Source organism: Phaseolus vulgaris, chromosome 2 (assembly GCF_051622355.1).
Source record: "Phaseolus vulgaris cultivar YP4 chromosome 2, ASM5162235v1, whole genome shotgun sequence".
NCBI lineage: Eukaryota > Viridiplantae > Streptophyta > Magnoliopsida > Fabales > Fabaceae > Phaseolus > Phaseolus vulgaris.
Genome location: NC_143499.1, coordinates 30,431,301 through 30,444,674, shown reverse-complemented (window position 1 = coordinate 30,444,674; position 13,374 = coordinate 30,431,301). Strand labels below are relative to the sequence as shown.

The 13,374-nt window shown below is 35.1% G+C and overlaps 2 protein-coding genes across 2 annotated transcripts; one reads left to right on the top strand and one right to left on the bottom strand.

Moving 5' to 3' along the window:
* Nucleotides 1-204: 204 nt before the first annotated feature.
* Nucleotides 205-1,915, top strand: LOC137811357 (MATE efflux family protein). The gene has a single exon (XM_068613054.2). It carries the CDS (start codon nucleotides 205-207, stop codon nucleotides 1,729-1,731), a length of 1,527 nt encoding a protein of 508 aa, XP_068469155.1. The 3' UTR covers nucleotides 1,732-1,915.
* A 95-nt stretch (nucleotides 1,916-2,010) lies between these two features.
* On the bottom strand, nucleotides 2,011-8,264 carry LOC137811358 (ATP-dependent Clp protease ATP-binding subunit CLPT2, chloroplastic). Its single transcript, XM_068613056.2, has 5 exons — nucleotides 7,953-8,264; nucleotides 7,837-7,875; nucleotides 7,636-7,745; nucleotides 3,518-3,697; nucleotides 2,011-2,302 (listed from the first exon to the last, which is right to left on the bottom strand). Exons 1-5 carry the CDS (start codon nucleotides 8,168-8,170, stop codon nucleotides 2,145-2,147), a joined length of 705 nt encoding a protein of 234 aa, XP_068469157.1. The 5' UTR covers nucleotides 8,171-8,264; the 3' UTR covers nucleotides 2,011-2,144.
* Between the last annotated feature and the right edge of the window lie 5,110 nt (nucleotides 8,265-13,374).

Genomic DNA, 13,374 nt, shown 5'->3' with positions numbered 1-13,374 from the left:
ATGGTCTTAGGAATCATGGTTCATCACGCACTATAAATGTTTAATCAACCGCTTCCTTTATTGGCACTTGAGAAAAAGCCTAATACCAGCCCTCTATTCCGCCTTAAAAAACTACAACTCCGTCACTAATAACAAACTCCTGCATTCAACGAATCCCGAGGTACAGAGGGAAACAAACCAGACACAGAACTGAGCACAGCAACAATGTCAGCAACATGCAAACTAGGAGACAACCTAAGCTTAAACGATGAAACCAACCAACCCTTCTCACCTCCTCCTCCACTACACGCCCAAAAATATGAAGCCAATTCATTGAAGATGGTGATCTCAGAGCTAAGAGTTCAACGAGGTATAGCCCTCCCAATGGTGGCCATGAATTTGGCTTGGTTTGCCAAGACAGCCATCACAACAGCTTTTTTAGGCCGTCTCGGGGAGCTCAGTTTGGCAGGTGGAGCTCTCGGCTTCACCTTTGCTAATGTGACTGGATTCTCTCTTCTCAATGGTCTATGCGGTGCCATGGAACCCATATGTGGCCAGGCTCATGGTGCCAAAAACTTCAGGCTCCTTCACAAGACCCTTTTCATGACAATCTTATTGCTGTTGTTGGTATCACTTCCCATCACTTTCTTGTGGCTTAATGTTGACAAAATTTTGATTTGTTTTGGGCAACAGCAAGACATCTCCATTGTGGCCAGGACCTATCTTTCCTCTCTCATACCCGACTTGTTTGTTGCCTCGCTCTTCTGTCCCTTAAAAGCCTACTTGAGCTCTCAGAGCATAACTCTTCCCACCATGTTTAGTTCGGTTGTGGCACTAGCTTTCCACATACCCGTTAACATAGTGCTTTCAAAGACCATGGGCCTCAGAGGAGTCTCCATGGCGGTTTGGGTTACTGACCTTATTGTTGTGGTTCTGCTAGCCATTTATGTTTTAATTATTGAGAACAAAAAGGGAAGCATGTGGAAGGAAGGAGGGTGGTGGGATCAGAGCATTGAGGATTGGATTAGGCTGGTCAAGCTTTGTGGATCATGCTGCCTCAATACATGCCTTGAGTGGTGGTGCTATGAGATCCTAGTTTTGCTTACTGGCCACCTCACAAATGCTAAGCAAGAAGTGGGAGTTTTGGCCATTGTGCTAAACTTCGACTATTTGCTTTTCTCAGTGATGCTGTCACTAGCCACATGTGTTTCCACCCGTGTCTCAAATGAGCTTGGTGCTAACCAAGCTGGAATTGCTTACCGATCAGCGTATGTGTCTCTGGCATTGGGCTTCATCTCTGGTTGCATAGGCAGTTTGGTGATGGTGGGTGCCAGGGGAATTTGGGGGCCACTGTTTAGCCATGATAGGGGAATTATAAAGGGAGTAAAAAAGACAATGCTGCTGATGGCTCTGGTGGAAGTGTTTAATTTTCCGTTGGCAGTTTGTGGAGGCATAGTTCGAGGAACAGCACGACCTTGGTTGGGCACTTATGCGAATCTAGGTGGATTTTATTTCCTGGCCCTTCCACTTGCCATTGTTTTTGCCTTCAAACTCCGTCTTGGGCTAGTTGGACTCTTCATTGGACTTCTTACTGGTATAGTTACCTGCTTGACGTTGTTATTGGTATTTATTGCACGGATAAACTGGGCGGAAGAAGCTGCCAAGGCACAAACACTATCAAGCAAAGAGCAGGTTAAGGAACTCCTCAAATATGACGCAGAAAAACAAATAGACGTCCGTGAAAAAGAATAAGTGTATAAAAGTAATTAGAAATTATTATCATCTTCATCTAACCATGTCCATACGTATCTCCAAACACCAGGCCAAAACGAAAAAGACATCTCAATTGCTTTTCGTGTCATCCCCATTCTTTGTGATTCAGTGCTCAAGGACTTTCGTGAAAATCACTTTAAGCAACCTGTATGATTTATCGTCATTTTATGTCCCTTTCTCCTGCTTTACTTTTGCTTGCGTGTTTATTTCTTTCTTTCTCTTTCTTTGTTCTGCTTTAGAGAGGAAGTACACTTGGCATTTGAAAATAGTAAGTTTTATGCATTCCAAATCAGTAGGCACAACCGAACAACCTGTTCATATATCGATTGTACAAATAATGGCATCAATGACCAGTATAAAACTAAAGCAAAACTCTAGTCCGTACACATTCATCAATCATCCGTACATCCAGGGTTAGAAATTAAGGACTCAAGCTCTTCAGCTTTTTCATCATTAAAGCCAAGGGTGGAGAGAATCTTGTATCCAGGAGAATCCACTTCGGACCAGATACCAAGAAGTACGTGCGCTGTGGTCATTTCCCCGCCATCATCTGCAAGTCACGTAAAAGGATTAATTTCTTTGCCTGGAGCGTTGAACATTTGATAGGAATCACCCTTTGAAAAACATAAAGTAATGATGATGCACAAAGTGAATGAATGAAATATAACGCCAGGAATTTATGGGATTATGTATAATTTAAAAGGGGCTAAATATTGAGAACAAGTTTGTCCCACGAAACAAAACCAATTGCGACATTCCTACCAATAAATCTTTATCAAATAATAATTAAATATGGGAAATCACAAAGGGTCATAACAAAAACATTCTCAGAATCAAAGATTATCTATTCAGTAGCAGGAAATATAATGACAAAGAAATGTCTTCGGAAATGACAATGGCTCTTCTGTTTGGCTATAGAACCAACATGTCATCAACTCTTCAACAAAAATGCTTCAAACTCTATCAGACAACCCTATACTTACAATAGCATTTCCTAATTGCCTCAGAGCTTCTTTATTTTGGAATTCTAGTTTAATTTTTATTGTACATCACCATAAAGCAGAATTGAGTATTTTTTTATTGCTAAAATATGAAAGAATGTCATCAACAACTAATCATCATCAAACCTGAATGTAGGTTTAACAATTATTTTTGCGGGAAGAAAAGCTTCAGGACCAAATAACAAGACGTAATTAGCACACCCAAATAACACAAAATCTTGTAAACCAAATGTTAAGCAACAAGAAATAAGTAGACCCATAGGCAATAAGAACCAGGGTTTTAGACAAAATAGTACCTGGCATCCTCAACTTCAAACATATTTATTTAATTTGGCAGGATTACAGCTAAATATGTAAATTCCATACATGTTATTATTATATTTGTTTAGAAATTTTCCATTAGAATTCATTACAAAATAATGTCTTTTTGTCATAAGCTCAAATATAGTGTTTTAGTGCCCACAAAGTACAAACTGTGTTCCATCATTCCATGTATAGTAACTAAATGTGGCCCATTGCTTAGTAGAAGATGAACCCCAATGACACATCATTATACAACAAAATTCTGTAATACTTTGTGTTTTCATGTTATTTAAAAATAGTTTAGAGGGAGAGAAGAGAGTAAAAAAAAACAATCAGGGAGAGTTTAAACCACTAGCAAAAGCATGAATGCACAAAGTACTATAAGCATTGAAACCAGTTCTCCACTCTCCTCTGCAATTGGTGATAAACAATAGTAAATGAGAAAAATGAAAATAACCAACCAGATTTTGTTTTTCGATCAACAGCCCAATCAAGAGCTCTCTGAGCTTCATCAGTCAGTGGAGGATGCTCCGGGCTGAAGAAAAACAAATCACCTTTTCCAAGTAACTTCATTGTTTCATCTTGAACCTTGAGAAGTGTAATTCCATTGGCTCGCAAAAACTTGGCAGCTAAATTAGTACCTAAAGCCCAAAGATAGGTTAGGAATAATGCTTAAACCTGTATATTCATATCTTTGAAGAAATGCACTAACACACGGAACACACCAAATGAAATAATTAATTAAAAGCATCCCAAACATAATAAAAGGCGCGTATTTTTGTTTGCAAAATATATCTAGTTTTGAATTCAAAAGATTGAGTCAGTTGTTAGTGACCTAGAGTTTAGTAGTTTGATGCAATACAGGTTGCAGTTTATGCTGTTGCTATCTATTACTTTTCTGTTTTAGTCAACAGATTTAGTGGTCTGTTATTATCATGTGTTGGAGATATTGGTCCTATCTATTAGGAGTTTTTCAAGTTTGTAATTTTCCTGTTTAAAAGGCTGCATCGTTCTGAATAAAATGTAGAAAATTTAACAATCTTCACATTGAAACAACTAAAAAATGTACAAGTTATGTTGCGTGAAAATATCCATTTGTCCCAATGGAATAACGAAGCTTTTCTTGCCTTGAATTGTTTGTAAGGAGAGGTAATCATCTCCATATGCGAGTTCTAGTCAAACTACCAAAGTGAGTTGAAAGTTTGATGGACCCAGTGAGTTGTAGTTGTTGTCTAAGGAGTGCTAATAAACTGCTCTTTAGGATACTCTAATTACATTTCTTTCCTGCTGATCAAAAAAAAAAAAAAAAAAAAAAAATTCTTTCCTAGATGCATATAACAAATATACATGAACATATTTTATCAAAAATAATCTGAATCATTATTCATCTTCAAACATTTAAGGCTCTAGTAAACTTTATTTAAATACAAAAATCAAAGCCCTTCAAACTAAATGTGAGGTGAGTTTGGGCCCTTCACACAATATCTCACTAATCTTGGAATACAACATATACGCATGTCACATCATCAAAATGGGTTCTTGAGAAAAAAAATTGTCCTATAGTTGATATTAATGTTCTAAAAATCACATGTAACCTCGCAAACTCATGATCCTTTGATTTCACACAGGTCAATGAGCAAACTTGGACCCTGGATCGCAAAGGGTGTATATTGCTATTTTCCTCTTGAACTGCACGGACTGCCAATACTTTACGAGCCCTGCGTATTTTTTTTTCAGCTATTTTTATGTTGATCTAGTTCTAATAGTGCCAAAACAAAGTCCTTTTGGCCTTTCCAAGTCAAGTTTTCACTGACTCAGTTTTGGAAACACTAAATCCCAAGCTGTGTGGGGTTTCCCTTCTGCAAAAACCAAACTCAGTAATCCCCTTTAAGAGAGAATAAGCAATTTAAAATGCATCCTCTTAGTCCAATCATCATCATCATCATCATCACCAGTGTTGTGTTTTACTGTACACTCTGTTTTGTAGGACATTTCTCACGTGGCTGAGTGGCCTTCGTGTTGGGTTCTTAGTTGATGGTTTCTTGCTTGGCTGGGAGCTACATGGGTGTGTGTTGGATTCTTGTCTAGCTGAGGGGTGCTTGGGTGTTGGTGCTTGTTGGGGATGTTCTAGGGTTGTTCTCTGCATGCTGGTGCTTGGATGGTTCTCTGTTGTTCTCAAATTGCTGTCCAAAATAAGTCTTCAAACACTACTAGTGGTGGTAGAAAAAAAAGAAGTTGGTTCAAGAGGTGGAAGCAATAACTGAGTTACAGATCAGTCAATCCGAGTACTGAGTATAACTCATTCCAAATCAGTCGTTGAGACTATTTGAAGATGAATTTAATGTTAAAGGACTGAATTTCTTGAAGGCTTCTTGATGAACTAAATTTAGAAGTCATTCTTTTCACCATGGTTATCAAACTCCTGATCGCATGAATTTACATTCCCACAACAATGTGCCTAGTTGATTCACAAGCAAGCTCATATTCCAGTAAACTGAGTTACAGATCAGGAGTAAATTCGCCTGAACTCAAATAAACTCCTGAGTTCAGCATCAGTAAGAGAACTTGGTTGGCCTTTCTCTTAAAAAAAAATACAACAGCACCCAAGTCATATTTGGGTTGTGATTGCATGAAGAAATGGTAAATCTGAAAACCAAATAGGGTTTTCACTTTCTATGGACAAGAACATTATATCACAACCATACTAATGTGTTATAATTGATTGCTGAACATTTTAAAACTCTAGGATTTTAATACGATTTTTTGTATCATTTTAAATAATTTAATCTCCTTTTATGGTAAAATTTATGCTTATTTGTGTTGTTTTTATCAGTCAAACAATTTAGTCAAGTTTATATACAATTGTAATTTTTATACATTAACATTTTTTATAATTTTTTATCAGTGAAACATCTTGTACCCTATACCCATACTTATATCAAATGTTATAAAACGTCTCAGTCATAGCACAAAGTTGGTGGGTCAGTGATGGAACAAGTGAATCACTAATTAAACAAACTACATGATAACTATTAATTTTCTAAATGCTTATATTATTATAGATAGTATATATAATTTATCATACAAGTGAAAATCAATTAACATTAATTTAGTGATAAAGCAATTTGTACATCCTTTTCATGTCTTTGGTTCCATACCCACCTTGGCCAATCCTAATTTCGGTCGGTTACTTTCCAATTTGATTCAATTACCATGCATGTGATAGTGAGTGATGCTAGGCAACTTGAACAATTAAAATTTTCATGTTTGAAATTCATGTGCTCGTGAGTGTATGAGGTTAGACAATGTGCCTCAAAAAGTGAAGCTGGTGAGTGCGGCATGTACTGCACCACGTGTTGCAGTGTGCTGCAGAACGTGATGCAGGAGGCAGTCGTAGGTGTAGAGTCATGGCATAACCAGAAAGTAATCATACTTGGAAATCAGATAAACTAGGTGATCGAGTTAAACAGTTGTGATCAGTTCAGAACTGACTTTTGCGGTTTTAACTAGTTTAAATGCACTTCGTTCAGATTTAATTAAATGACCAAAGTGATTAAAGTTTAGTTTCCTATTGAATCTGTCGGACACGAGAATCAAATGAGTTTTAAAACACTGCATGTACATGTACTCAATAGCATAATCATATCCATGCATGCAATGTATGTAGGTATCTAGCATGCGTGATCCTTCTCTTACAATACTTAAATCTACAACAGCAGGGTTTATATTTTAATCTATAAAGAGCTTATCATAACTAGGACATCTAACACTTCTACAGCAGCCTATGACTACCAGGCTTAACTCCACCTCTGTCCCTAACCAATTGGGTGACTTGGATCATTTCCTTGGTTTTGAGGTCAAGCGCTTAAACAATGACTCTCTTCCACTTTCTCAGGGAAACTATATTAGGGACTTACTGCACAAGAAAAAATGTAAGATTCCAACAGACTAGGAGGCATCAAACCATCCAAACACAGTGCTGACTATAGGGAAGATCAAGTCCTTTATTGTTCCACTGTAGGTGCACTACAGCACATCACCGCCAACAAACCTAAACTAAGCTATAGTGTCAACAAGCAGTGCTAATCTATGGCTCAACCATTGGCTGAGCATTGGAAGGCACTCAAACAAATTCTTCAGTACTCAAAAGGCACTATCCATCATGGACTTTTGATGCAACCAACTTGCACTCGATGTCCTTATAGTCACCACCATGCATACTATGATGCTAATTGGGCATCTGATATTAGAGACAACAGATGTCCCATGGAACCATAGTATTTTGCATAAAAACTTAACAGGAAACCAATATTTCTATTACATCAAGGAGTATCCCGAATCCCCATTGTTGTGAGTAAGATCCCGTGCTCCTCTATCTATGTTGTACAAACAAACTAATTGATATTATACCATAAGATATCCTCAATTCAGTTTTAAAATATCACTTCCCAAAACACAAACAAATTTTCCTAACCTTAATTCTTCCAAAATAAATTCTTCTAAAATCAATTCCACTAAAAATGAAAAACTAACACAAAAAGCTATACAAGAATTGCAATGCAGCAAATGAGTTAGTTACCCTCGATGAGAACCCCCATGAGAAGGGCTTCAGTGCCGGTAGTAGGATACTTAAGTTTTCTCGCCTCCAATTCAGACATTGCAAACGATTTTATAGCCTTGGAAGACCATCTTGATTTCATCAAAGAAAATTACCAAGAAAATAAGGACAATGGAACGAGAAATGAAGTAGAGTGAAACACATTTGGGAGAAACTACTCACTTAGGAAATTCTTGGCCAGGAGAAGCACGCTCTGCCTTTCTGCATTCAGAATATCACAATTTAAACTTAAAACCCAAAGAAAGGCAAATCAATACCGAATTGGGAAAAGAACTTACGCGGTGGGGAGGCTGAAGGAGACGGTGGCGGGGAGCGGCCGGTGCCGGGAAACAGACACGTGATTTCTGAGATTGAGACTGCATGGTGAAACCCTAAGCTTAGTTCCAAGCCACAAACGTTGAGGACTCTTTAGCGTGAAAGTCTGACCCAGACGAACTCCAGTGTCGGACCGGAATATCAAACTCGCGGGGCAAAGATGGTAGTGCGCACAAGCCATTTCACAACAAATTTTAATGCCACAGTTTGGGACTGGATAAAGCTATTTTAAGCAGAGAAACATACGCCGTCGTATTCTCGACGATATCTTCTGGGCCGCTTGAAAAGTAACAGTTGGGTTTAGGGCCTCTAAAACACTCTACTTGGGCTGGACATTTTTAAAATGTGGCTGCTTCTTCCTGCACCTCCATACCTTCTTCTCTCACCTCCATAGATTTTCATATTTCCAAAAATGCCCCTCTGTAATATTCTGGATTACATAATTCGGAAGTCATTTTTCAAATTTGTAATTAGCTTCCGGATTATATAATCCGGAAGTCTTTTTTCAGATGCATGATTACTTTCTGGATTACATAATCCGGAAGTCTTTTTTAACTTCCGGATTATGTAATCCGGAAGTCTTTTTTCAAATGCATTTCTGGATTACATAATCCGAAAGTTATTCTATGGGGGTGGCACAAGAAGGATAAAAATGTATTTTCATGTTGTGTATGGAGGTGCCAGAAGAAGATATGGAGGTGCAGGAAGAAAGAGTCTTAAAATGTAAATCCAAAATTACTCTTTGCATGCATCTCATCTTGGCAGTTTCTTCCTGCACCCGCACGTTTTTCTTCCTACACCCCACACTCTTCTGCATAGACTAAATAATCCTTATTGGTTTTTTAAATTCCAAAAATATCCCTAACCTAAAAAAACTCAAAGAAGACGGTGAGTGGTGTTCTTGCCCAACGTGAATTCCTACCACTAGCGTGTTAATTCATCTTCCACATTGCACCTCCAAACTATTCTCCTTTCAATCTCACACATTTCTTCTAGGTGATTTAGAGTGCTCTTGATAAAAGTAAGTAAAAAAATTTGTTTTCGAATCTAGACATCCATTTTTTGTATAGATTTTTGTTTTCGTAAGTGCTTTTTCACATTCCAGATTATAGAATCTGGTAGAATTTAGCATCACAGAATACGGTAAATTCTCGGATTTATGCTTCCGGTAAAATTCCGGATCCAACAATCCATAATTAAAAAAGACAATTCCAGATTCAGAAATCCATAACACAAAAAAACAATTCTGGATTCAAAAATCCATAATGCAATTTAGGCTTCTGGATCCACCAATCCGTAATACAATTTAGGCTTCTGGATTCAGCAATCCAAAAAACAACAATTTTTTATATTTTAACTTCTGAAACACCCCCTCATTCGGAAAACACAATTTAATCAATTTCGGATTCATGAATCTGAAATACATTATCGGATCCCGATATCTAGTAACCCCGAAATATCCATAACCACCATGCTCTTAAAAAAAAATTAATTTTTACCTCTACAACCCAAACAACACTTCAGCAACGTTGCGTACTTCTCCACCTTGTTCCAAACAATTACAAAGACCCTCCACAATAGTTGATGTTCAATGATGAAGATGAACTGTGACAATGAAAGTCCAACACGGTGCCCTTTTCAAATTATAAGTCAAGGTTAATTTTGGAATATTTAAAATTGTGAGGTGCATGAAGAAAAACGTGGGGGTGCAGGAAGAAGAAGCCCTCATCTTATAATGTACTTCTTATATTACCTAAACTTGGAAATGCGGCGACCCGTCCCGCACCTGGTCCACAAAAAGCGGGTTGGGATGGCCCGTTCCTCATAGAATTTGTGAGTTGATTTGTGTAGCCCGTCCCGCATAAGGGTTGACCCACGGGTCTGCGGGTTAGCTCGCATAAAAAATAAAAAATATTTTTTAAAAATTAAATAAATAAATAAAAATTTTGAATTTTTATTATTTAGATGCATTAGGTAAACTTTGAAATATGAGGCTACATGAATAGAATATGGATGTGCAAAAAAATATTTCTACATTTTAAAGTTATGCAGATTATACGGCTAACCCTCCCGCACTTGGCCTGTGCAAGCTGCAGGTTATGTGGGACGAGCCTCAACGGGCCAGCGGGCTGGTCCGTACGGCCCGTTCCACTTTGTCACCCCTATAAACTTTTATTCTCGATATTTTACATTTTCCAAAATATCAATTCTGTTATATTTACAGAAATCAAAATACATTTAAAATAGGAATTTCAAAATAATTATTCTAGAATATAAATAGTATATTTCAAAATAACTATTTTGAAGGGATAATTTCAAAATATATAAAAATATTTAAAAATTACTATTTTGAAATATAAATAATATGCTCCAATTTTAAAATGATTATTCTGAACAAAATAATGCGTATTATATTTCAAAAAATATTTTTATAATGTAAAAAAGTACATTTTGGAATGATCTTTTTTGAAATTGCACAAATTACACTTCATAATTGTGTTGTTCCGGGTCTATTTAGAGTTAGGAGAAGATATGACTATGTATATGCACGGAATAAATTTATGTGGAAAATGATATCTGGATTCAACTTGAGATGAACGGGTAACAACATGTGATAAGGACAATCGGAAAAAAATGCTACAATCTCGAAGGTACCTAAAAGATTAATTCACTATATTCACATAATAATTATAATGTTCTCAAACTCTGATTCTATCAAAAGATTTACAATTAACTTTCTATAACATAATTAATCATTTTATCTCCAATATATTCACGGAATAATAACACTTTCAAACCTTAATTTAATAAAAGATTCACAACTAATTTTTTATAAAATAATTAATCATCTTACCTCCTTTATATTCACCGAATAATAACGCTCTCAAATCCTTAAATTTATGGTCCTAAAGGGATCGAAAATTATTTTGTACTAGTTCAAGGAAAAAACCAAACTCTTTATTTACTCTAGAACCCATAAAAGCCTTTGAACAATAACTAACAACCCAATAAAAGCCTTTGAACAATAACTAACATGAGGAAACATAGAAAGATAAAAATATAAAATTTAAGAAAAAAAAAGTATAATATATGAAATTTAGCCCGAACGAAAATATACAAGAAGAAATCTAACAAACAATGCTTATAGAATAACCGCGTAAAATAATATAAAATTTAAGAAAAATCATAATATAAGTAATTTACCCATAAAAGAAATATATAAGAAGTCAAACTAACCAAGTTTATAGAAAGTTTTAAATCATATTCGATTGTAACTCACTTACATGTTTATAAAAAATTATTAAAATGAATAATTTATACATTGAAGCACTATTTTATTTTGTAAAATCTTTATTTTTCTTAAAAGTAACTGAGGTTGTACAATAACATACATTTCTAAAAAGATAAACGTAATTATATTTTAATAGAAACTCGGATACAAAAATCATAATAATTACAACAAACAGTTAAAAAAGACTTTGATATACTAGAAAGTAAGTTTATATTTAATACATTATGATAAAATTACCTATGTGAATATTCTCTCTCTCTCTCTATATATAATTGAACTTATTTTAAATTAACGTAAATTTTTTAGTAATATATAGAAATGGATTTTCCTACAAAGAATAAAAATTGAAGGATGGTTACACACTAAATAACAGCAATGTGGTGCTGTGTGGCTTCGTATTTTATCTTTATTTGCTTTTTGGTACTCTCTTCTTGCCATTGCCACCTTCCTGGCTGCTTCAATAAACGTCCCCACTGTTGTAGTTATATGGTTTGTTCCATTCTCTATTGCATGGTGTATGGTCCCTTATCTCATTCAACACTTCTTATTATTCTATATACTTCTTGTCACCATTCAAAACCCAATTACACACTTCAATATATGCCCTTTCACTTATGCTTCACTTCTTTAACCTCATATTTCTGCAAATTCAAATTTAATCATACTTAACCTATTTAAATGCATGTTTATCCACTTCAGGTGTCTTTGGGCCAGCTTTATCTTTTACTTGAAAGCTACCTTTTTATATTAAAGCTAAAAATAAGAGTTTCAAAATAAAAGCACAAATTGTTTATCGAATCTCATTCTTTTACAGATTTTCTTTATCAACATTCTTTTACATATTAAAGCACTCTTCAAAAAATAAGTTGTTTAATTAAAAAATTTCAAAGAAAAGTTGTGTCTCGTTGAAAAAAGTGAATTTACAAAAGTTAAAAAATTAATAAAAATACTAATTTCATATATTTAAATTTAACTGTTAAAACACACAAAAGTTATCCTAATGACGAATTAATTAGCGGTGATTTGAAAGCTAAACACTAAATTTACTCATAAAATCAAATACATTGGATGTGCTGGAGATATTTGAATGCTATATATGTATTTTACTGTATATGGATTCTTTATTGATTGAAATGAAATACATCGAGTCTTTTAAACATTTTGTCGTCACTTAAAAAACTAAAAGATGTAACATTTTAGTTTGTTTTTGTGATATTTGTTTTCATATACTTTCGAATTATCGTAACTCTTCCAAAAAAACATTTTGGCTTGTGGACTAGTTCACCGAGCTGCAATTCACTCTCTAAAACCAAAAAATAATAATTTTTCAGAGTTCTATTTATTTTGTGTTTTAGCTAAGAAGGGTGTTTCCTTACTAGAACTTACAATTAAGTGAAAAATAGTAGTTTTTAATCTTAAAATGTTGTATTGTTAAGTCATATTTTTTCTTCATATATAGGAGTGTTCTACTCCCCTTCTCCTTTTATGTCTTATTTTGAGTTATATTCTTAAATTGATTACAATCTTGTATATAAAGTCAATCTTCATATTTAACATCCTCTTCCTAATTAACACCCTTTTTTTTTTGAAAAATAATTGGAATTTTTTTATTAATTTAAAAAATGGATATTAAGACTAATGATCATCCATAACCTCACAATAATCATTATTTACATAGACAAGATTGTCTCACATTTTGTGAATCACCTTCGTTGAATTTAAAGATCTCTGACACAGTTTTGTTTGTAAAATATAACTTTAAAAGTTAAATTAATCTTAGTTTTAAGTGTAGAAGGATGCGAGATTCTGAGGGGATATAATAAACTAGAGTTTCAGAAAAAGTAGTTATTTATTGTATGGTACTAAGTGGTGTCCGTATAATTGCACCGTAGTAGTTGCGGAGTGGAGTATCACACACACACTGTATTGATTGGAACATGTTAGGGTAACTAACTACGTTAGCAATAAAAGTGATTATTGATTGGAACATGTTGACGCACGTTGGAGCAAGACAGAACATTAGGTTGGAGCAAAACATGCGTGGAGTGTCCCACGGAAAGACATGCGGCGCCGTTGGATTAAAGGCCTCCCAC